General features: G+C 56.1%; 2 protein-coding genes across 2 annotated transcripts in view; one reads left to right on the forward strand and one right to left on the reverse strand.

Annotated features, from left to right (window-relative positions):
• Nucleotides 1-8,715, forward strand: part of DDX31 (DEAD-box helicase 31) — a 73,665-nt gene extending 64,950 nt beyond the window's left edge. Inside the window, exon 20 of the mRNA XM_070378777.1 lies at nucleotides 8,034-8,715. Coding sequence (XP_070234878.1) covers nucleotides 8,034-8,223 — 190 coding nt within the window. The 3' untranslated portion in view covers nucleotides 8,224-8,715. The remainder of the gene's footprint in view (nucleotides 1-8,033) is intronic.
• A 4,687-nt stretch (nucleotides 8,716-13,402) lies between these two features.
• Nucleotides 13,403-19,927, reverse strand: BARHL1 (BarH like homeobox 1). The gene is made up of 3 exons (XM_014480451.2): nucleotides 19,462-19,927; nucleotides 15,288-15,510; nucleotides 13,403-13,697 (listed from the first exon to the last, which is right to left on the reverse strand). The coding sequence occupies exons 1-3, from the start codon at nucleotides 19,925-19,927 to the stop codon at nucleotides 13,403-13,405; spliced, it is 984 nt and encodes a 327-aa protein (XP_014335937.2).
• Between the last annotated feature and the right edge of the window lie 4,393 nt (nucleotides 19,928-24,320).

The raw sequence follows: 24,320 nt of genomic DNA on the forward strand, positions 1-24,320 counted from the left end.
ACCCAGAACCTTCCGTCTGGTTAGGGCCCACACGAAATGCCTCCAGGTCTTCTTCAGAGGCGATCTGTCTGCACTGTGGTCCTAAGGTTCTGGCAGCAGTCTGAAGTATGGAGGGATGTCTTACCCACTGAACAGCCCAGGACGGGGACGCGGTTTGAGAACCAACATCCCGGGGTGTGGTGTGTGGCTCTTTGCCTGTGGGTTTTCTGTTCTTTGCTGGTGGCGGCAGCATCTCTCCCAAGGGTACACGTGTGCCCTGGGCTGTGTAGAGTCCGTGTGTGTGGTCTTGGAGACGTCACGTGGCCCCGAGTCTGGGCGACCCCAGAGCCTGCGCACCTTGCTTTGCTGCCTTGCGTGCACGCTCAAGATGCTTCTGGCTTCTGGAGTCAGTACTGGGCTGAGTAACCGGTAGATGGATTCTGTGAAGGGTGTTTTTTTCCACATGAACAGATAATTCTCTGTGTAACAAGAGAAGCAGACTTAGAGCGGGAGGTGTTTCGGTGCCTAGGTGGAAGGATTTGATTTGAAGCCAGCAGAGCAGCAAACCTTCCTGGAGTGGGCTGGAGAAGCTTTCTGCTCCTGAGACAAATCTTTGAGAAGAGACAGCTATGGGCAAGATGTGGGTCCGACTTTTTCTCTCATTTCCTTCCCAGTCTAGGCAGAGGGTGCAGGGGAAAGGGGCTGGGCTTGGATGATCAGGTCGTGTGAAGCGTGGGGAGAGAAGACAGACATGCAGCACCCAGCGGGGCTTGGAGTCGTTGTCCAGTACACGTGTTCCCTTCTCCCTGCCCTCTTCTCTCCGAGTCTGTGAACAAACAGCACAGGCTTCACAGATGCGTCCTGAACGCTCCTGCCGCCTGCGCCCTGTGCCGTTGGTCACAGTGCTCCTTGGTCTTCCATAAGGCTGTGTTTCCAGCTCCTGGTGGAGGTAGGGTGCTCACAGCCTCCAGGGTGGACCCTCCTCACTAGTTGGGGCTCCTGAAATAAGCCCAAAGTGACCATTTTCATCTTCTAGCCTTTAGTCTCTGAGATTGAAATGCCGAATGTGCGTGATTTACAAACAGAACAATACAGGGTGTTGTTCTCGTTGATCAAAGCCGCCCCGGGTCACGTGACAGCGCGTGAGGTGTCTGATGACGCCCCTCATCTGCTGTCTCCTAGCTGCTGATAATAATAATAGTCAACGCTTTCTGAGTGCCTTCGCGATAGGTTCTCTGATACTCGCTTTGATTCGTTGGTTCGTTTCATCCTTTGAGAGTGAGCAGACTGGCACTGGGAGAACTAGGTGCCTTGAAACTCAGAGAGCAGGTTGCACGGGCGTTGCAGGGCGGCGCTGGGTCCTCCCCCACCCAAAGTGGCTCTGCTCTGGCAGCCGGGCCCAAGCCGCACTGCCCCGGCACCTCCAGCTGCCCCACGTCCAGCCCGGCATCTGGGTGGCTTTTCTCTCCACCCAGGTTCTTTTCAAAACTGGCTCATCCAGCTGCCTAAACACGCAGTAGAGACCGGCTGGCCCAGAGAGGAGGGCGGCCACATCTGTCACTGCAGCCACTGGTGACAGCAGGGGTCACGGCTGCCACCCACGTGGCACTCAGCCCCAGCCGGACTCCCGTAGAGCCATGGGTCTGCTCCTGTGGTCCTCCGTGTCCTCAGGTGCTGTCCCTCCCCAGTGCGGGGCAGGGTAGGGACTCACACCCAGGCCTCCTGGCATCACACTGTAGCTTCTCCCATCCTTGGCATCAGGTCCGCCCCGCGGTTCAGGTGGAAACTCCTGGCAGCCTATCCCCTGCCCGTGTGCAGGTATGACGATCCAGACCACCCGCCTTCTCTGACCCACCAGCAAGCCCTCCAGTGGCCCCAGTCCAGGGTCACCTTTCAGTGAGCCCATCCTTCCGGCCTGCTGAGGTGTTGTGGGTGTCCTGCCGTCCGTTGTGTTAGCTGTCCCTGCTGGCTTCTGGTCTGCAGGTGTGATAAACACGCCTTATAGTGTCATGCAAGTCACCGATAATAGTGTCGCGCAGGACAGGCCCAGAGGGACTGGTGCCGGAATCCTGCCCCGAGCTCATCCGTCTCAGTCAGTATTCACAGGATGCAGTCACACCAGTTCCAAAAACTTCATCGTTTCCATGTCCAGCCTGTGTTTCTCCATCTTGACAGTTTCACAGAGAATTAGGCTTTATAAAGTGTTCTTCATTTTCCCTTCACACAACCCCTGCCCCACCCCGTAGAGGCCTTTCCTGACGTGGAAGGAGTCTCAGCTTGGAGGAAGCTGCCGACTCTGGAGGGCCGTCAGGGGAGGGCACGCTGGACCATCAGAGTCCTCGGCTTACATCTTGTTGGGGCCCGTGGAAGGTTTCTGGCACTTAGGTAACCCTGAAGCTCCACGCACTTCTGGGGTTCTCACTCAGGGTGTCGCTCTCAGACCCCGGCCATCTCGGCATTGTTTCTGTCCCCTTTCCAGCACGGCTCCTCTCCAGGCGGCAGGGCGGGCCGGCATCTCCCTACTGATCACCTGGGACCTGCACGGCCTGACACCCGCCCGCGCCCGGCTCCTCACGGGGGGCTGGCGCTCAGGGGTGAGGCCAAGACCCACTTTTCCTCCATTTCTGTGTCCACGAGTCACTCAGGCACTTTGCTGGGATAGCTCGCACCAGCCTAACAGGGCTCACCTGGAATGCAGTGTCTTCTGGGGCCCTGGAGTTTTACAGATGCTCGAGTTGGTTTGATCCTAAGATGCTGCAGAGAAGGCATCCTTAAGACAGGCTGCCCACCAGTGCCTGTCTCTGCCGAAACATAAACTGGGGTTAAAGAGCCTGATGCACTTCCTTCCCTTCCATGGCTGTCAGAGGTCTGACAGCCTGTGTCCCTTCAGTGCGCTGACCTTCTCGTCCACACTAGCGGGTTCTGTACCTGAACGACTGTGTTGCACATGGAGGACTGCCTGTCACCTTCTCCCTGGAGTTATCAGTCACTCTCGCTGTCACCCGAGAGCCACCTAAACCCCCTCAGATTCAGGGCCTTTCTTCATCTGCAAGGGTTGGGGCCAGGCAGGAGGGTGCAAACCTGGAGGTGGCCTCAAGCCATCTTCTCAGTGGCTATGATTTGACTTACTTTCGTATTTAAATTTGCTGAACACCCCCATAGTTCGTATTTGCTTGTGTGTTAGTATGTTTGGTGGACCTACTACCTGGCCAGTTTGGCATCATCAGCATCACCATTATCACATACTCACTAAATATGGTCAGCAGAGAGTGTTCTGAGAGTCTGAAGGAATGTTCTAGAGGGAGATTTCAAGACCATGGGGGAAAGAGTTCTTATTTAGTGACTGGGGTAACTGGATAACTCTTGGGAAGAAAAGGTTGAATTTGCCACATCCTACCATGCTGCTGGTGCTGCTAAGTTGCTTCAGTCGTGTCCGACTGTGCGACCCCATAGACGGCAGCCTACCAGGCTCCCCCGTCCCTGGGATTCTCCAGGCAAGAACACTGGAATGGGTTGCCATTTCCTTCTCCAATGCATGAAAGTGAAAGTGAAGTCGTGCAGTCATATCCGACTCTTAGTGACCCCATGGACTGCAGCCTACCAGGCTCCTCCGCCCGTGGGATTTTCCAGGCAAGAGTACTGGAGTGGGGTGCCATTGCCTTCTCCCATCCTACCATAAACCAAAATAAAATCTAGATAGAATTAAAGCAGTAGCAGGCTCAAAGAAAATTGTTGTTGTTCAGTTGCTAAGTTGTGTCTGACTCTTTAAGACCCCGTGGACTGCAGCACACCAGGCTTCCCTGTCTATTACCAACTCCTGAAGTTTGTTCAAACTCATGTCCATTGAGTCAATGATGCCATCCCACCATCTCATCCTCTGTCACCCCTTCTCCTTTTGCCTTCAGTCTTTGCCAGCATCAGGGTCTTTTCCAGTGAGTGAGTCAGGTCTTCACATCAAGTGGCCAAAGTATTGAAACTTCAGCATCAGTCCTTCCAATGAATACTCAGGGTTGATTTCCTTTGGGATTGACTAGTTTGCTTTCCTTTCAAGAAACACAGTATACTTGAATATTTTAAAAAGCTGGAATGAGGAAGACTTTTCTAAGCATGATCCTAAAGCTGTAAAATGTAAAATATTGAGAGACTAGACAATATATAAAAATGCATCTGTTATCCTCTGATACAATTTACAGTTCTGTCCTGCAAAAGCATGCCACGTGTTAGACTGACTTTTTACCTAGGATGGTTGTCTCTGAATTTATTGGTGACGTTGGGAGAAGGTGCTGAGAGCTCTCCTTTTCAGTGGTCATCCTTGCAGGCGTATTGATTTCCTAATTAGGCTGGATTTCACCTCATTGGCAGTGGAAGTGGCATCTGCCTGTCCTGCTGGGTAATCCAGCCTAGTAACGGAGGGGGGGTTATCCAGCCTTCACTACAAGGGAGTTCCCTGTGGTTAGATAAACTGATCTGTTGCTTGGTAACTACGGGATTACTCTGGTGGATGCTCAGGACGCCCACTTGAGAGGGGCTTGGGTATTTGAAGGGCAAGGAGGGCAAGAAAGTTGGCAAGTTTCTGGGAGAACTGCAGCTTGGCAGGAGAAGGAGCCGAGGCCTCACGCACCCGTCGTTTCATCTTCCCATCTGTACTTCACCCGTTCGGGTGCTGGGCCCCAGAACAAAGGAAAAGCAGGCGGCTCCTGTCAGGGTGTCTCCTGACAGCAGGGGGAACCCGTACAGGGCCGACCCCGAGGCCCTTCCTCCTGCAGAAGAGGTCCAAGCCTGGAAGGCAGGACCCCCTGTTTGCTCTCTGGACTGTCACTCAAGAGCTGGAGTTTGGGTCTCAAGTCGGAAGAATAGTGATTAAAGTAAAATCATAAGGAATCCTAAAATAGCTAGGAAATGTTGAGATCATAACCTCAAGACAAGCATATCCCGCTTTCTGCCAGCATCTTCTGCCTCAGTCAGGGTAGACTCGGAGACCCTGAGAAATGTTCCTGATCAAGGCACCGCCTGCCCACCAGGGGTCACCCTCCAGAGCCCCAGGCCTGGATCAAGGGCAGGAGCCACGCCCGAGAGGTCACCTTCCCAGCCCAGGCCTGGCTGAGCTTGTCAGCCCGGAAGGACCGGTCTCCCATGACTCAGAGGCAGACTGAGGGGGGCCTGGGGGGCGGCGTGTGTGTGCAGTTACACATCACACTCTGTGTGCGTGTATACACTGGTACATCGCACGGGCGCGTGTGCGTGCAGTTATGTGTCATGGTGTGTGTACAGTTATGCATCACACTCTGTGTGCGTGTATACACTGGTACATCGCACGCGTGCGTGTGTGTGCAGTTATGTGTCATGGTGTGTGTGTACAGTTATGCATCACGGTGTGTGTGCGTGTATACACTGGTACATCGCACACGCATGTGTGTGTACAGTCATGCATCAGTGTGTGTATGTGTGTATACACTGGTATATCGCACGTGTGTGTGTGTACAGTCATGCGTCACACTGTGTGTGTATGTGTGTATACACTGGTACATTGCACGCGTGCGTGTGTGTACAGCTATGAATCACTGTGTGTGTGCGTGCATGCACGCACTGGTGCATCACGCGCCTCGGCATGGCCTCTGATGCCAGGTCTGGAGCCCAGCGGCTGGAGCGCAGGTGGCTGCTGAGCACCCGGGCTGGAAGCAGGCCGCATCCTTGCTCTGTGCCCCGCACTGCCGGCAATTAGCGTATCAGTCCCCAGTAAGATGCTGGTTATTTATGTTGCCTTAACAGTGGCAGGAGCCAGCGTCGGAGTGGTAGCGCTTAGGCTGCTGGGAGGATATTTTGACTGAAATTTTGCATATTTTGAAACTTGGGTTGTTACATTTAAAATTATACACGATGTGAATACCTGGCTTCAAACAAGAGGGGAGAAAAAGCATTCCTTCCTGTCAGAACCTTTCCAGTCTGTCTGTCATGTCACCCGACTAAAAATAAACCGCACACCCGGGAACTGGCAGCATTCCGTTTGGAACACGCTGGGCGCGTTCAGCTGTAGGCCCATCTCCCGCTGCGTGCCACCCGCACGTGAGCCCCAAGTGTGGACGGACCTCCACCGGGGCCCGGGGGTTAGAGCCACTGCCCATCTGAAAGGGAGAGCCCTGCGCTGACATCAACCCCAGCGTTGGTCCCAGCTCCCCTGCGGCCTAGCCGGAGTCTCTTGGCCTCTCTGGACTTGAGCTGCTCTGGGTTAACTGTGGTTGTCTGCAGCCCATGTGCCAGCCACCAGCCAGCACTCCATATGTCTTATTCTCTTTCACCTTCACAAAGCTTGTGAACTACATTTCAAGGATAGTCCCCATTTTTCAGATGCGGAGGCTCGAGGCCCCCGTCGACGTCATTCAGCTAGTGAGTGACAGAGCAGGGTTCCAGGCCCGGTCCCCCCTTCACGCTGCAGCTCTCCCCTCCCAGCTCCCCCTGTCCTCCAGCCTCCGCCAGCATTGCCCCACTGAATCATCCCTGTGAGTTGTGAAGGCCTCCTCCATGTCAAATCGCGGTGGTTTGTCATCCTTGATCCCGCTGGGCCCTCCTGTTCCGCCCGGTAGTTCCATCTGGGACCGGCTGGTGGGAAGAGCTCAGGCTTGTGTCCATGGCCCATGTTTGCATCTGGCTTACGCTCTTGGGAGGTGGATGGTCTTGGGGCAGTACTTCCCCTCCTCCGGCCTCAGTTTCCTCGTCTGTAATCTGAGATGGTGACCAAGCCTGCCTCGTGGAGTGACAGTCCTCCCCCGCGCCAGCTCTGACCTCCTCACCACGCCCTGTCCTGCACTGCACACACGTGTTACTGCAGACGCCTGACCCTTAACCACAGGGTACTGTCAGCCCCGGCCTCGGCTTCGAGTCTTCTTCCCCGCACAGGTTGGCTTTGCATTTTTCCCCGTTTGTGACTGGCATGGATTGAAACCCCCCACCCCCCATCACGTGCACCCCACCCTCTGCAGTGTGAGTGTAAAGGGAGACGGTAGCTTTAACCTAGTTACAGACTTCCTGATCACTTTACTGGCACAGTATTAGTCTCGTAGTTAATTCCTGGGCTTTGAAGGAGTTCTGTTGTATTTATTTTCAGTCTGACATATCCTCTGATTTTTACAGCAAAGGGAATGCTGTCGATGCAGGTAGCAGAGGGTAGCGTCTGCCTTCTTTTAGAGCCCAAGCTGGTGCCACCTCAGGGTTGAAGGCACCGTGGGCACAGCAAGACGGATCCTCTGGTGACGACCCTGTTGTTTTGGATAAAATCTTGTCTTAAGAAGCATTATTTTACTCTTCAGTTTTCATAATCGTTTTTTCTGTGTACGATTGAACTTCTACAAATTTCCCCCTCTGATCTTCCGATCAAATAAACGATGAAGCGGCTGCCTTTTGAAACCAGTTACTAGGATTCACCATCTGACATTGATTTTCAGGCTTTGGCATTTTCCATGCGGGTTGGGTCCATCCCTGGTGCAGATGCCGCGCCGCCGTCTGCCCAGGCACACCTGGGTGTGGGACTTTTAGGGTCAGAAATGATTTATTATTACTAGAGGCTCTTCAGTCAGGGAAGAGGTGTCGGTGGCAGCCACCGCAGCCCCCACCAGCCTCCCAGCCGGGTCCCCAGGAGGCAGCCAAGGGCAGGGGGTTCCCAGGCACTGGCGTGCAGAGTGTTGTGAGTTTCAGGGTGGGTTTCCCCCCATCCCTTGGCAAACTGCTGTATCATACACCTCATTTGCCATCAGAGTATGAGTGTGTTTCATTCTTTTCTTTCCGTGAAAACAACACAGAACAAAGCCTCACTTTTAAAAATGCCATGATATTTTGCCACCGTTATGAAAATCTGTCAGCAGCGTATCTAATCTTGCGGTGCATAGAATATCAAAACAAGCGCTATTGAAGGGATTGTACTTCTGTTAATACAAAAATGTCAGTTCCGCACTCTCGGAACCAGCTGCCATCCGCCTCTTCCCAAATGAAGAAGGAAAAAAGAAATAATAATAAAGTTTCCTTTCTCCCCCCGCCCCCACCCCACTATCACTGCTCCTCAGGCCTGACCTTCAGAGGAAGAAGACCCAGAGTAAGCAGCGCCTGGCTGAAATCTTGCGTTCCGAATATGCCAGCGGGATGGAGACTGGCGGCACCAAGGTCAGAAAGCAGAACACGCGCGCGGGGCCGGCCAGCCAGCCCCGCGGCGCCGCCCGCACCCCGGGCCCAGCCTCGGCCGAGGGAACAGATTAAACACCCCTCCCTCCCGCCCCCAGGCCTCCCGGAAAGTATGTTAACCTCTGCCTGCACAGGACAGGGCCTCCGGGTGGACCCTGGAGTGGGCGTCCTGTTCTCATCAGGAACCCCGTGAGAGCTGAGGGTGCCACCGCCACCCCCTGCAGACCCCTGTCCCTGCGGGGGCAGGGGTCAACAGAGGGTGGATTACCTGATTACCCTGCCTTGTTTAAGACCCCTCTCAGATGTATTCCATCACTGCCCGTAGATCACATGAGCACTTAATCACTTAATATAAATCCTGACGTCCTGCGGCACCCACCCGGAGGGGATCCTGCCTGGTGATGCCGTTCTGAAGAAGTTTCACCATTCACTTTAAGCTGCCCTCTACACGTATGTTAGCCTGAATTTTGTAAAACAGGATTTTAAAAACTGGAATTGGTAAAGAGAAAAGACTATCAGATCCTTTTCTTGATGTATACAAATGCTTTATTAAAAAGGACCAAATGAGCTTTTGGTGTGGGTCACAAATGCCTCCGGGTCTCAGTTCCCGAGTATGCAAGCGGCTCTGAGCGCCCACGTCACACTCACCTGCGATGCTCTGTCCTTCTTGTCATGGGGAAAACGTACTTTCTTAGGACTAATTGATTTACTGTTGCCTTTTTCTAGTTTGCCTTTGAAGTCAAAAGGCACCGCTGCCTGAGCGTTCTCTTCCGTCTTGTGCTCCAGAAAGGCTCGGGGTCTGTACTGCGGCCCAGGCCACAGCTGCCCCTCCCCCGTTGTGTTTTCTGGGAGGTCTGAAGGAGAACCCCCCGGGGCGTATTGATTTCCCAATAAATGTAAGATTTGGGCAGGGTAACTCCAGTGGCCCAGGAGAGGGGGAGCAGAGCCTCCTGGCCCTCCTGTCCTCGGGCAATGCTCTCTCCACCTCTCCTCTTGTTCTCAGCCCCCATTCTCTGAAGTTACTAGCACGAGTGTGGAGGCCCCCTTAACCCCTCCAGAGCCACGTGAGCTCAAGGGCCCGGCGAGGATGGTGAGCGTTACACAGGCAAGCGGTCTGCGGGGGCCATGGGGAGCCGGGAGGCCTCCTGGCCTCCATCCCTCAGGTGTAAGGTGAACATGGGTGGACATCCCACCAGAAGGGACGTGTCCTGAAGGTGAGGGTGAGTCTCATAAGCCCTGGCCCACCAGTGCAGGGAAAATGTGGCCTCAGAGACTTGGCTGTCACATCGGAATTAATAGGGATCTTTGGTGAAATCTGTAACAATAAATAAATACACCTGCAGCACATGCCATACTGACTCTGGGTAAGTCTGCCACCTACTTTTGGTTTCCATATGTGAGAGTCCACAAGATTGGGATGAGAAAAGAGGGGATCAAACTTTGTCAACAAAACCCAGCTGTCAGAGGGTTAATGCCAGTGATCTGGAATGATCAAAGAGAAACCCTGCTTTCCCTACCTCCCCCCACGAAAAATACTCTTTCCATGAAAGGAGGAATCTGCCCTGGGAGCGGGCAGAAGTGCCAGGACCCTGCAAAGCATTTAAGTGACTGTAATTCTGAGATCTAGACTTCCTCTTCATGTGCTGAGACTTAAGTGAAGGTTTCTTGCCATGGATGCTGTCTGGGCCTGTTTCTAAGTAGAATCAATACATTACCCCCAGTTAATAAAGAAACATGGATTTAGCAGCTTTAAGGTTAATATTATCTAAATTTAAATAACCTTAAAATAAATCTCTTTCTCTCTTATTATGGCTCTTGACAGATTATACATTTCAGGCATCAATTAGGGAAAGCTTTAGCCTAATTCCACTGTACATATCCTAATTTTGTGTGTATTTCTAATCTTGCTTCTTTTTCTAATTTTCCAAACTTACCTCTTTCTCTGTCTCATAAACCTGATCCCCATATTTAGAAGTCAGAGAATCTGGACATTTCATGGAATGTTGCAGCCTAAAGCTTTTTTCCCTCATGGGCTTGTAAAATGCTCTTTTTTAATCCCAGACATCTTCATGTTTGGAACCCTATGGGCTGAGCATCTTCACAGGGCCCCCCATTCTCACGCACTAAAGGGCAGAGAGCCCTCGGTGAGTGATGAAGGAAGGCCGAGCTGATGCAACGCAAGCGACATTTTCCACTTTGAGAGAAGCAGAGCCAACTGACTCTCAGCAAAGGACATTCTGACAAAGCCCGGTGGATTCCTTTGATTGTTTTTTCTCCCCCCTGTGGTGAAGGGAGGCGAGATTTAGGGAAGGCCGAGGAGTCAGAGAGCCCCTTAAGGCAGGCGTATCCAAGCTGCTAGCACCCTTGGCATTTAACATTTGAGCCCTTCAGTGGAAAGTCAGCGGAAGCCATCAGAATCCAACCGTCGCTTCCAGGAGACAGAAATTTAAGGCTCCCCCGCCCCCACTGGAGAAGTTGCCCTCCTTGCAAAGGGCGCTCCACTGGTCTTGTTAAATTGCCTGCATGACCACGATGCCTTATCTCTTAATCTGCTCCACCAGAGGAGAGGTTCAGAGCAAAGCCTTTCAGCGTGGAGGCGGCCAAGCACCCCTTAAAATCAGCTGGACTTCTCAAACAGGCTCAGAAGCCTCGAAACAAGACTGCTAGGGGAATCTCAACTTCTTTTCAACTCTGTTGCCCCTGCCCCCCTGGAGTCTAGGTTTCCAAGGGAGGGTGGGGGTGGGTCAGTAGAGGCACTGAGACGCTGCTTTCTCAGTGCCTCTCCTATTGTCTTGCCTGCTGGGGGGCTCGCACATTCATTCTTTTTTTTTCTATCTTAAGGGCGAGTTCACCCAGCCCCCAGGGTTGGGAACAGAGAAACCGATTTAGCCTTCTAAATGGATGAAAACCGAAGCCCACCTCACTGCAGAGGTTGTAAAGTTATTATTACAGATGGGAAGTGCAGGACAGTTTGAAATACTGTAATTATAAACTTGTTGGGGAGCCTTGTTCTTCATTAGTGTAAGATATGAAATCAGCTCGGAGGTACAAGGACAATTACATAGTTGGGACTGTGTCTGTGGTTTACACGGCCGCTGTGTAAATGTAAGGGTGGTTGCTCCAGTCTATCTCCTTCTCTTGCACAAAATGAAAAGCACACCAGTGCAAGTTGTCCTTTGATAGATTTTTAATATGATTTTAAAGAGTTTTGTTTGGTCTCATTCTTATTCAATGAGATTAATTTAAAGCACTTATCCCCTGGGTTTAAGTCAATCCATGTAGGATTTGGGCAGGGTGTGTTGCATGGGGGTAGGGGGTTTGTTTGCAGGAGGCTGTGAGAGACTTCTTTCCCACTTCATTAACCCTGAGTTGGGGACAGTCCCCCCCTCGCCCCCTCCTCCAGCCAGAGCTGAGGATTTACCAACCCCCATTCACATGCAAAAGAACTCGAAAGCCGAGGGGCTCCTTAATTAGCTGCTGTGCATTTGGCAAAATTAGAATAATACCCTCAGCACCCTAGGAGAGAAAAGGGGTGGCGAGAGGGTGCTGGCGGGGAGGCGGGAGGAAACTGTAGCAGAGGCCAGCGGAGGGGAGTCAAGAGTGGAATCCGAACCCCACCCCTCCTCCACCAGGCAGTCCTTTCCTGGAACAGTCTGCCACAAACCCGGAGCGGGGCTGGGCTTGCCGGGCCCCCAAACTTCCCAGCTCCAGGCGCCTCCTGGGGAGTCTTGAGCTGCAGGTGGTGTGTGGGAAGGGACCACCTGATTCCACCTCCCCTGTGAGCTGTGGGGCCCCAGGAGGTGACCTTGGCCCTTTGAACGGGAAAGTGAAGTCTGGAGTCTGGCTGGAGACTGAAATCCCTGTCCTGAGACCTGGAGTCAGAGGCTGGGGCCCCAGGGCGGACTTTCCCGGGGTTCGGCTTCCCTCTGGGTGGTGTCCCCAACATGGTCGTGGGGTGAAGGGGCAGTGAGAAAATGGGGGAGTCGCGTTCCCCAGCGAGGGCTCGTCAGGTCCTACCCAGGGCAGGGGCCGGGAGCTTCCTCGCCTGCCGCTGATGCCCGCAGCCGAGGCGCAGGGCGGAGGGGCCCACGGGGGGAAGCAGCCTCGGAACCCATCTGTCGGCCCCCGCGCCGGGCCGGCCGGTCACCAGCTGCTGGCGCCCTTGTTGCGGCCAGATGAGCCGGCTCAGCCAGGGCACCGCATCCCGGCCTGCAGCCGAGCCTGCCCGGGCGCTGACCCCACCCCGGCCCCCGGGACCGGCTGAACAGCGCGGAACCAGATGGAGAGGCTGGAGCAGGTGGGGGAGCCGCGCGCTCGCCTCACTATAGAGATGGGAAGACTGAGGCCCGGAAGGGGGACGCCTGCCCCCAGCCTCAGCTCTCAGAAAGAGAGGGAGACGAGTCACAGTGCTTCCTTACTGAGGGTGAAAAGAGCCTGAGTCCCAGAAGCGGAAAAGGAATCTTCCGGAGGAATGGGGAAGGGCCGAGCGCTGACCGACCAATGGAGCGCGCGGACAAGCGCCTGGTCATTTGTAAGAAGTTTATTTTCGACATTTAAAAAACGAGAGAACCCGAGGGGTCTGGCTGTCCCCCAGACGGAGGCTGGACGCGGGGGTTGGGGTGTGGGTGGGCAAGTCCCCTGGCCGCGGCCTGCCCCGCCTGGGAGGGCGGGCGGTGGGTGGGCACAGGCCCCAGACTCACTGATTCACGGACACAGTCACGGGCTGATGGATCACGAATAAATAACTTTACACTTTGCACACGTATGTACAGCTCTGCTGCCGGCCCTGGCGCGGGGCGGGGGCTCGCACACCCCTTCCCCTCCGTGTGTCAGGGCTGCGGGGTGAGGGCTCGGTGTACAGCTGGAGCGGGAAGCGGGAGAGCGCAGCAAGGGGGTCGCCCCACCGGCTCCCGGGAGGGGCGAGGGGGCGCGCCGGTGGCGGGGTTGGGGGGATGGGACGTATGTACACCGGCGATGGAAGTGGCTCCCTGATGGAGTGACCGAGAGAGAGAATGACGGGGAGGGTTAGGGGGACTCAGTCCGGGGGTCCGGGCCTTAGAAGACTTGGCATTTGGCCCTTCTGGGGACGCTGGGCCCGACGCCAGGGAGGGCCGGTCGGGGAGCCGCCCCCCGCCCCAGGAAGAGGCGTGAAACCCCGCGCCCTCCCCGAGGCTGGCGGAGGGGGGCCGGTGCGGAGCCCCGGGACGGGGGGCCGGGTGCGCCTGGGCGGGCGGGCCGGCGGGCGGGCGGGCGTTCACCGAGGCTGCGCGGCGCGCGGGAGGACGCCGGCCAGCGGTGGCAGCGGCGGCGGCGGCTCGCTGGCGCCCTGGAGTCCGTGGATGAGGATGCGAGGGACCAGAGGTCTCTGCAGGGCGGGCGGCGGTGCGCTGGGCCCGCGGTACAGATAGAGCGCGGCGCCGGGATCCAGGTTGGAAACCAGACTCTGCGGGTAGAAATAAGGCGACGGGAACATCCGCTGAAGCGCCGAGTAATTGCCCGCCTCGGCCAGCAGCTCCAACCCGACGGCCGTCTGTCGCTTCCACTTCGTCCTAGGGACCGAAATAAACGCGCAAGGCAGGGATCAGGACTGGGGCGCTCGGAGACCCCTGCCCCTCAGAGTGCCTGCCCCGGAGCGCCTGCAGAGAGGCCAGGAGGGAGCCCACTAATTCGTTCATATCACTAAATCACGGGTTGCCGGGCACGGTTTTCGCGCATTAAAGGCATCGATGCTATTAATCTTCCACGAACTTTTCATGACTGTCATCCCCGCTTACAGATAAGAAAACTGAGGAGTGGGTCAGATCTCAGGGCGGCCGAAAAAGAGGAGACCCCGGGTTCTAAGCTAGGCTGTCTTATCCCCAGAGCCAGGGGTCTAAGATCGCCACACTTCGTGCAGGGCATCCCACCCAACCTGGGCGCTTGAAGCGGGATGTCGGAGCTCTCCGCCTCGCGCCCCCGTGCATCGGCCCCCGGGGGAGGCCTTGGAACGAAAGATCACCCTGGAGAGGGCCGCAGGGGGTGCCGGGGTCTGTCTGCTCGTGGTGGAATGGGGAGCGGTTGATGCTGCCAGCCGCACCACCGGCCCGGAGGAGACCAGCCTCGCCGCGGGACCACAGTTGACCGCTTCTGCGGAAGCCCGCGGGCCAGAGACCGCGGCAACCGCAGAGGAAGAGCGCACGGCCGCCTCCGCCGCACCCCGCGCGCAGGTCCGAGGCTTGGGGCCAGCCCCACAGTCTGCCCGGTCCCGAAGCCGGGAGGCCCCAGCCCAGTGCCGGCTAGGTTTTGGGGAAGGCAGGGAAGCGAGGCCACTCTGGTTGCCAGGGCTGCGGCCGGACTCCTGGGTGCACCTGGCCGGTGAGGCAGCCCCACTGAGTCGGACTCAGCCATACCAACCCCCATTTTCCTGCCTGAATTATTCATCATCATCATAATTGTGTAATTACTGTAACGGGCCTTAATTATTAATGCCCGAAGCAGTAATCGGTATTTATTATTAATGGGGCAGCGTGTTCTGAGCTTGTTTATGGAAAGCAACATTCCAGCCTCCGCTAAGAGTATGCGGGTGACTGTGGGTGTGTTTGTATTAGTGAATTGTGTCGACGTGAGTGTGTGACTGGATTGAGCGTGTGGCTGTGTGTGTGTTTTGTATGCATTTGTGTTTCTCTTCATTCTGTGAATGTCTTGGGAAGGAAGAGTAGGAAACACCAGGTTCGAGGCCAGTGCCCAGCATCAATTTTCTGGTCCCTCAGGCCCCAAGGAGCTAAGTCTGGGCCCTTTCCCTCCTTGAGTCTCAGGGACTAGAAAGACTGGGGAGGCCTGAAGAATCCCGGGAAAGCTCAGTGCCACCCCCTCTACCCCTAGCAGCTGCCCAGGGCTGGAGGGAGGTGGTAGGATGTGGCCTGGGTGGACAGGCTTGGACCTCCCATGGTCCACGTGTCCATCTGCCCACCTGATCGAGTCCTGTCTCTATCCCTCACTGTGGGCTTCAGGCAAGGCTTTCTCTCTCTGTCCGAGGCCTCACTTTCCCAGTTTCACAGAATGGGGAAAGCTCAGAGGTCCCCAGAATGGGGAAAGCTCAGTCAGACCTGTGTCCCGGTGGGTCTGTGGAGGGGTGGGGAGGAGAGGAGAGGGGGCCTCACCTGCGGTTCTGGTACCAGGTCTTGACCTGCGTGTCGGTGAGGTTGAGTGAGGCTGCGAGCTCCATGCGGTCCTGCACGCTCAGGTACTTCTGTCGCTCGAAGCTGCGCTCCAGCTGTGCCAGCTGGTGGTCGGTGAAGGCCGTGCGCGCCTTGCGTGGCTTTTTCAGGCGCACCGGGGGGCTGTCCCTGGAGCTGGAGATCTCCCGGTCGCCCTCCTCCTTCACTGCAGAGACACAGCCGCGCATCAGGGCCCAGCCTCACCGCCCGCCTGCCCGCCCTTACGGTCTTGTGAATGTGGCTCCCGGTGGCGGTGGCCCCGCTGCACTCGAGCCCGTGGGGCCGCAGCAAAGCCGCTCAGGGCTGAGACCTCCCAGCCCCCAGACCGAGGAGGAGCGACACCTCCGAGGAGAAATAACCCAAAGCCTACAGAGAACTCGACCCAGCTCCCACACTGCACGGGCGCTCCCTGGAGGGATTAGTGGACCGACTGGGTGGATCTGCCAGGGGAGGGGAGCGGTGGGGAGGGGACGCAGGAGTTCCAGCCTGGTGGGCTGCTCCGGTGCGTGCTCCGGGGTTTAGGACTGTGCCCCCGATTCTCTGGCTGCATCTGGGCCAGGAAGAGAGGAAGCTGAGGGCCAGAGTCTGGGGAGAAGAACCTGCATTGAGGGACAAAAGCCTGTTCACCCTGGAGTAGACGGTGGTCCTGAAGGACACCCACATCTCGCCTGACCCCTGGTTGGGCACGAATCTATAGGGATGGTTCCCCTGTTTCTTAAACTACAAACAGCGCACAGGCAAAATGCGAACTGCCAGGTGCCCGATCAGGGAGCACAAAGCCGTTTGGAAAAATAAGTGACTCATTTACCCCTCAGATGCACACATCTCTGAGGTCCGTGTGTCCTTGTCATTTGCCTACGGTGGCTGCCCTGTGTTTCCCCCGATGGTCGAGACACACCAGCAGGGTCCCCGCTCCTGAGTCACAAGGATGGTACTGGATAATGTGGTTTCTTTTTTCCCCAGCACTTTCCTTTGGAGTTGACTGCACTGAAAATGCACACTTGCTGGAGCAAGCTCAAAGACCTCCCTCCTTCTTCCCCTAAAGTGATGATACCACCAGAGACCATCTCCCCAAAATGGACGTGGGGCTTCCCTCCCTCTTTTTCTCTATTTTTCCTTTATGCTGAGTTTCATTGAGCATGGTGTTTGCAGTGACTGGGTTCAGCTGAATTGGAGTTAATTTCTGTCTGTAGGAAACAATAATCCGGTTAATTGAGCCACGAGGGAGCAAGACTTTTCAACCAGAAAGCGGTTCGAGACTGGGAGGGTGCCAGTCACCAGGTACACCCCAGTGGTTGAGCCGGGAGAGCGCTAGCGGGTGAGAAACCGGTAAGAAGCCGGTGAGCAGGGGTCCACGCCTTCCCACCGCCTCCTCCAGACCAGCTCGCTGGCCTCTCCCGGCCCTCCTGGACTCGGGCCACATTGGGGCAAGGGTGCCTCAGGAGATGGGGATCTGTTAGGATGGAGGATCTTTTCTGTCTATGCCAGGCAGGTAAAGTTTGAGCAAGTTTGCGGAAATGATTATCCAAACCTCTAACCTGATATTGTGGAAACCTTACTTTTTGACCTCATCATCTGGCCCTATTTGTAAATCCCCCCCATTTCTCAGGACTGAGCTCCAAGGTTGGGGGTGGGGTGGAGGTTGAGTTTGGGGTGTCCAGAAGAACGGGTTGGCTCCTGGGGCTTTTTCTCTAATTCCTCTCCCGGGCGCAGGCTGGAGCCTTCAGATACACACTCGCAGGTGCCCAGCCTCAACCTCCGAAGCAGGCTCAGTCAATCTCAACGCCTGAGAGTTCCAGGCCCCCCGACCCTGCCAGCTGGGAGCACAGTGCCCGTTTCGTTTCTCCATGGATATCGGCTCTTGCAAGCCAGACCGTGCGCAGCAGAACGCCTGACTTCAAAGCCCGGTTCCGCTTCTTTAAATGTTATGCTGAGGAACCTTTGATGCCGACTCGGATGGGACTGACCTTCCCTGCGTGCCCTCCTTGGAGGAGGGACTCTTCACATGGTAGGTGGATAGGGGAGTCGCTTAGCTGCCAACCCCGTGTGTCTGTCTGTCTCTCGGTAAGGTCTCCTGCTTCGGGTCCGCCTTTGAGAAATGCTCCAGAGGCGGTTATTTCTTCTCCTTCTTCACCCGGGACTTTGTTGATGCAAAGGTGGGGTACCTAGGGCTGGGGGAGACCTTCCTCTGTCTTCAGCTCCAACCCTATTTAAGTGATATGTGGACAGCCGGCCGTCATCACCACCCAGATCAGATATCATCAGGGACAAGAGAAGAAAATTGATATTCCAATTATCTTAACCGAAACCTTGACTCAAAATCCCACCTATGGGCAAAAAAATAAACAAATATAGAGACACGAGCCACACTCTTTCACCAGCACCACGCGGTGCAGGGGGGGCTTGCGACTTATTCTAACTATAAATCTGGGTGTTGTTGAGAATTATAAATAATAAAATATGCTGTTACACATATATATTTACCTTGCCTCCCTTGCTCCCCCTCACTTCCCCATCATACACCTGTCTTTCTCCCAGGCAAGTTTTCCTTGTCTCTCTAAACAGACCTGGGGGGAGGAGCAGGGCTCTCTGGGCCACAGGCGTCTGAACCCCCTTCCTCCAGCTCCAGCCCAACCTGCCCATCTAGCACGGCTGACCCAGGGAGACCTTGGAGTCTCCACTGGTTGCTTGGGGCAGTGGAGGAGGGAATGAGATGTGGAGTGGGGCCTCATATGGGTTTTGGTTTGAGGTCAGGGCATGTCCACAACCACTTCTTGGTTGGGAAGAGAGTGTTAAACGAGCCTTCCTAAATTTTTGTGATAACTTAGTGCAAACAAAGAAGGCAATGGCACCCCACTCCAGTACTCTTGCCTGGAAAATCCCATGGATGGAGGAGCCTGTTGGGCTGCAGTCCATGGGGTCTCGAAGAGTCGGACACGACTGAATCAACTTAGCAGTGCAAATATGGGTCAGGAGATGTAGGGCCCCCAAGACAATATAGAAGTTGGCTTTATAGGGAAGTTTTATCTCATGGAAAGCATTCTGGGAATTAATTATAAGGCTGAAAGAGCTCTAAACAGCCCCTGCCAGCCCTTCATTTTCTACTGGATGGGGACACAGGGCTCTGAAACTCCTTCCCTTCCTGCCTCCTGACTTCTCCCTGAGAAAGAACTTCGTGCCTCTGGCTTCACCAAAGACCTAAAGTCAAGGCAGTGGCCAGGACGAGAAACAAAATTAAGGAATTCTTTCTCTCCTTTCTTCCTTTCTTCTTTCCTTCCTCCTTCCCTCTTTCCTCTTAGTGCTGATCTCAGCTCCCTGGTTAAGACAGGATGGAAAGGAAACTGGAAAGATTCACGGGGTGAAAAAGCAAGTAAAGGGTCCTTCAACCCCAATATAGGCTGGGTGCTGGGGGATCTCTGGGTCCCACACACACAGCCCGAAGTTGATTGCTCAGTGCACTTCAAATGAAATCCAGTGAGAACAGTTGGGTGAGCACAGAGACCGCTGAACCCGATCCCAGCCAGTCAGCCGCCTGCCTGACTGCTGTTTCTACTTTTAAGTGAGCATTTCTTTTGCATGATTCCCTGGACCCAGATCACACCCGGGGCCAACGGGAAGGAAAGCTGAATTGCCCTCCCCATCTGGATATTCAAATTAAAGGGTGGAAAATTGACTGTTCTCAGTGCTTCAGCCGGAATTTCCTGCTAGGTTTTCCCCCTTATAAAAAAGCGTTCGAGCAAGAACCCCTTGGGTCTTCTGTTGCTTCTGCAAGGTCTTTTCTCAGAGAGCCACTGGTCTGAGAGGCACTTGCTTCTGCCCACTGGAGGGTTGGTTAGTCCCAGCCGAAGTTTGGAAAGTTTGCTTTGTGTGTTTTTGGGAATCTCTCCTGGGTCATCACACAGAATTCCTCTCCTCGCTCTGCTGGACTCTTTGTTGCTCAAAAGCATAACCACGGGGCTAACTGACTGAAAGCTTCAGATGAGACCAGCGGCTCTGCCTGGGCCGGGGGCACTCCGGGTGAGCATGTTCATGTCCCCGCATGTGTGCACCCCAGTTTTAATGCCGTGTTCAGAAATGGAGCCCCCCTCCCCTAGGTTTTCACCTCCCACTTTCTTACCTTTATACTCAGAGTCTGATGAGGCGTTGCTGCCACTTTTGTCCAGCTTGTCTCTAAAGTCCTCCCCAGGCTTGGCCGCAAGACGGCCCCCAGGGTCAGGAGCGGCTGGCTGCCCGCTGCTAGAGTAGGGTGCACAGGCCGCAAGCGGTTTGCAGTCGGCAAGGATGTCCCTGATCAGAAAGGAGGAGGTCACGGTGCGAGACTGGGCTGGGGCCGAGAGCTGCCCAGGCTGCAGGTGGGAGTCCAAACCTGGTCCCGAAGCCCCGCCAGGCCGCGGGGCTCCCGTCTCCAGACAGTCCCTTCCTGGCGAAGCTGGTGAAGAGCAGTCGCTGCTGCTCTCTGAGCGAGGACTCAGCTCCAGGGGAGAGCGGCAGTCCCCGAGCAAGGGGTCCCCCTTGGGAAGGGCGGGGCTGCCCGCTCGGTGGGAGAGAATGGAGTCGATCCCAAAGCCATTGGAGCCTTCCATAGCCAAGCTGCGACCTGTCCTCCCCAAAAGCTCCCCACCCACCCCCAACCCCAGCCGCCGCTGCCCCTGCCCCTAGCTGCGGGCTGGCATGGGGAAGGCGGGCAGGGAGCCTGCGGGCACCTTGGATGGAGTTCAGCCTTGGGGGAGCCCAGGAGCTCTGGGCCAACCTCCTCTGCGCATTAGATCCAAAAGGGCTCAGCGCGTCTTCTGCAGCATCGCGCCGAGCCGCCGAGCCGAGGGGGGGTGGTGGGAGTGTCAGGGAGAAGCGGGAGGGAGGGTGCGCCAAGTTGGGGAGAGCCAAGGGGGAGACGGACGGCCTGAGCTCCCCTTTGGCACAGAAGAGATGAGAAGACGCTGGAATCTAAATAAAGAAGGGCTTTAAAAAAAAAAAAATCCAAACTGCACGCTTCTTCCAGGCGAGTGGTGGCCGAGGGCAGCGGGGTCAGTACCGCGGTTAGCAGCGGGCCCGAGCCGAGCTACCAGCCGAGGGATCGGGGCGCACCTGGCGGCGTCAGCACCGCGGATAGCGGCGGCGGCGGCCTTCGGCGCATGACGCTCCACCTGGCCGGGGAGGTCTTCTCTCCACGCTCCCACCGCTCCGGGGGCCCCGTCAGCACCGTGGACAGCGCCTCCCTACTCCGCGGTTGCCGCTCTCCGCCCGTCCTCCGCGCGCGCCTTCGCCTCCCCCCCTTCCTTTAAAAAATGAACTTGTGTCACTTTTACTTTGGGGCTGGGTTTTTTTTTTTTCGTTTCTTCTTCTTCTTTTTTTTTCCGTTGTGTTGTGTGTGTGTGTGTGTGTGTGTGTGTGTGTTTTTAAGGGGACTCGCCCACGTGTCCCCGGAGTGATGACGCTGATTGGCTCTGGCCGATTTTGGGGGTGATGTCACGGCTCCGCAAGCCACTGCCCGATTCCTTTCAGTTTGATTAAAAGAGACACTGAATTAATTACAGCACAGACCCAACTGTTTACCGGCGATTTCCACACGGTTTGCTTTCATTAGGCCGGTGATGAGGCTCCTAATGAGGGTGATTAGCCGAGGGGGGTACAGGCGGGCGGGGAGGGGTCCAAAGCCCGGCTGCCGCTGCCGTTGAATTAGGACGTAAGGTTTTTAAGTTTTTCCCCTACACTTTCCCACAGTTATTCAAATTATTCTTCCATCGGGCTGTCAACGATACCTTTTCTACCCCCTCCCTACCTCCCTGCCCGGCCGTTGTTGTTGTTGTTGTTGTTGTTTTTCTCTTTCCTCTAGCAAGAAAAAGGGACTACACCCAGCAGAAAAAGAATTGTATGTGTGGAGAAGAGATTTTAATTTGTTGCGTCGTTTTCGGGTATTTCCTTTGCGGTCTACATGTTTTTCGTGAAGGAAAATCTGTAACCCCCCTTCTCTGATCTCTTTGGACCTGGTGGGCCTGGCAGGGGTGGGGAAAGCTTGGTGTCTGCGCCTGGAAGGAGACAGAACGATGGCTTCACTGTGGGGCGAGGCTGGAAAGCTGGGCAGGTCGGGTCTAGGACGTTAGAGGGACCCCGAGAAATCCGTGTGGCCCGAGAGGGGCCGCGCAAAGGACCCCAACCCAGTCGACAGTCTCTCCTGCGGCGGAGCGTGTCTGGGGGGTCGGGTGTTTCTGTACCTCTAAAGAGTAACCTGCGCGAGCTTCTGAGTGCGAATGTAGACGTCTGCTAACGACTTCGCATTTCGAGAGCAGTGAAAGCCCGCCCGAGGATTTGTTTTCAAAGCAGGGCTGGAAACACGGTCTTTTGGCTGTGAATAACTCGCCCTCTCCACCCTCCCCAACTCCGTCACGGTGGTACTCCAGCTCTGCTCCTTTCGGGGTTCGGCCTCCTGTGTGGGGCCCAGGGCTGCGGGCAGAACTGAAGCGCATCTGGGGCCTGGATCCTCTAGAGGCGACGCCAGGGGTGGGCGACCGGCTCTGTGGTCAAAGGGAGGAGGAAACCAGCGCGCGCGCCTACCAGAGGCGCCCCCCCTCCCACCGGCCAGAGGCGCCCTTCACCCGCTCTGCTCCCGGAGCTCAGGCCTTTCCAAGCGGGAGGGCACCCTCCTGGCCCCCCTCCCCTCGGGCCCCAAGAAAATACCCTAGCCCGGCGTCAGACTCAGCATCTAAGATCGCAGCGGAATAGCGAAGCGCCCGAATCCCCCCACACCCGAGACCCGGCCGGGAAGGCCGGTGCAGCTGGACGGAGCAGAAACTTTCTTCTCCCTCGAGCCAGGCCGGCGGTGGCCTCTCGCCCGACTCCCCGCGCTCTCCCCCTGAGCCTCCCGGCAGATTGGAAGCGGCCTCGCCGCCGGCCGAGCTGGGGGCGAGGACGGGCGGCTCCCCGGGGACGGCAGGCCCGGCTCGGCTGCAAGCTGTCGGGGGAGGCGGGAGGGCGGGCGCCGAGGGGCCAGGAGCTCACGGGCCCCCGCCCTGGCCCGGCAGCCGCTGCAGCGGGCGCCTCGCGCGCCCGGGCCGAGCCGGATTGCCGGTTTTCGTTTGGTGGACTGGGAGGGGGACATAAATCACGAGGACCCTGGGCTGCCCTCGCCCTTCCCGGCCAGTCCTCGACTTGGGCCTTGCTCTCCCTCCAGGCACCTCCGGAGGTTCCGCTACCCCCTCTACTGCTCACCCCACCCCCGCTCCCAGCCTGCTGCCCGCGCCTCGGGAAGAACCTCATCTCCCCCAGATCCCAGGGTCCCAGCTTGGGTCAGCGGGCCCGTCATCCTGGGCCTGTTAGAGATCTTGACGCCCCGGGCCCGCATCCGCAGCATCCGCTAAGCCGAAAGCAAGTCCGGTCCTGCTCCGCTCGCGGCGGTCCCAGCTGCCCCTGTCTTGGGCGGACTTTTTCTGGCCTTGGAGTCTTACGCTGGGGTTCGGATGCCCGGCCCAGCGAAAGCGATGCCTCCGGCGGTGCAAGGCACTGCGCGGGTATGGGGGGTGAGTAGTAAAGGCGGGGGTCAACCTCTTACCCTGGAAAAAAAAAGGCTAAACCACCCCCACCACCCCCGCGCCTCCGCCCCCGCCACCTGCTGCAGCCCTAGCCGGCTTCTCTGTGATTCTTCAAGCCCAAGAATACACAGGTTGTTATATTATCATTCGTTTTGAATTATCTGGTATACGGTGATAAAAACATGCTATGCCATTTATCCCACCTGGAGTTTGGATCCAGCCCACTGTTGCTAACATTGTTTTATTCCTATTTGGGGGTTTCCAGCTCCACTACTGTGCCCCCATCTTTTTCTTTTCTCCATCAAGGGGATAGTTCTTGCATCTCAGCCTGTCCACAGCCTGAGAGGTGTGTGTGTACCCACCTAGGCTCTTGTTTAGCTGGGAAGAAGTCCAAGAATTGGAACTTTACTAAGGTTCCTGGGGCTCCTGGGTGGGTGATCCACCCCTCACTTTGAGAAAGGAGCCTGGTCGATCCTGGAGGGGTGGACGGTTCAACAAAACGGGGTGTGAAACATGGCAGATTAACCTCTGAGAACTTCATTTACAAGGCAGGAAACAGACCTCGCTCCCTCTCTGTCCCTTCTGAGCCCCAGCCCTCTACCCAGCTGTCTTGACCCACCTCCTCCACCCAGGGAAGGCAGAGGCTTGGAAGACTCAGGGGAGAAATGGCAACGGGGGAGATGCGGTCAGATCCAGGGCTAGCACCCCCCAGACCGCTGTTCTGGGCTCCAACACCTCCTCCCCAGCCTCCTGCCTCTGGGATCCTCTAGCTTCAAATGCCGGCCCCCTGGCCATCCAGCCCTTTGAAATTGCTTTCTTTTAAACCTTCTGTCTCTCTGTGGACCCAGAGCCCTGGAAAATCCCAAACCAAGCACTCACATGGCAACACCAATGGAGAAGGAGCCATTGCTCTTCTCCAGGGCAAGGAGGCAGCTGCACGGACTGGCCCGCAGAAGGCTGGGGCTCTGGCCCTGCTCCCACTCCGCGCAGCTCCTCTCTCTTGCCTGGACTTTTGCTTTGGTCCAAAGACATTAACATCGGAGGCTTGTAGCAAGAGGCAAGGATGGGAGAGGCCCATGCCGGCTATGAAGTGGCCTGTCTATGGACTTCAGGCCCTCTGCCCAGTCGGGGGCTCTGGGCTTGGGTTTGGCTTTGGGTCAGGATGGGGCCTGGGTCTCTGGCTGAGCAATGTTTCTTAGCAACTTCCTTATCCGTAGGCCCACCTGCCTCTCCACTCCACGTCACTCAGTACCCCCAGTCCTGAGCACGGAAAAGGCCTTATTTTGACCAGTTTTGCTCACTGACTTACAGGCAGAGTCACACGGGGAGATGTGCTCGAAGCTTTTCATAAACAGTCCTCAAGTCTTTTCTTCTTGTGGAAGATTGTAGCTTGAATGCCATCATTCAAGGTTCTGAGTACCTGGAGCCAAGGGCGGTATACCACCAGTGG

The sequence above is a fragment of the Bos mutus genome, chromosome 11 (genome assembly GCF_027580195.1).
Source record: "Bos mutus isolate GX-2022 chromosome 11, NWIPB_WYAK_1.1, whole genome shotgun sequence".
In the NCBI taxonomy this organism is placed as follows: domain Eukaryota; kingdom Metazoa; phylum Chordata; class Mammalia; order Artiodactyla; family Bovidae; genus Bos; species Bos mutus.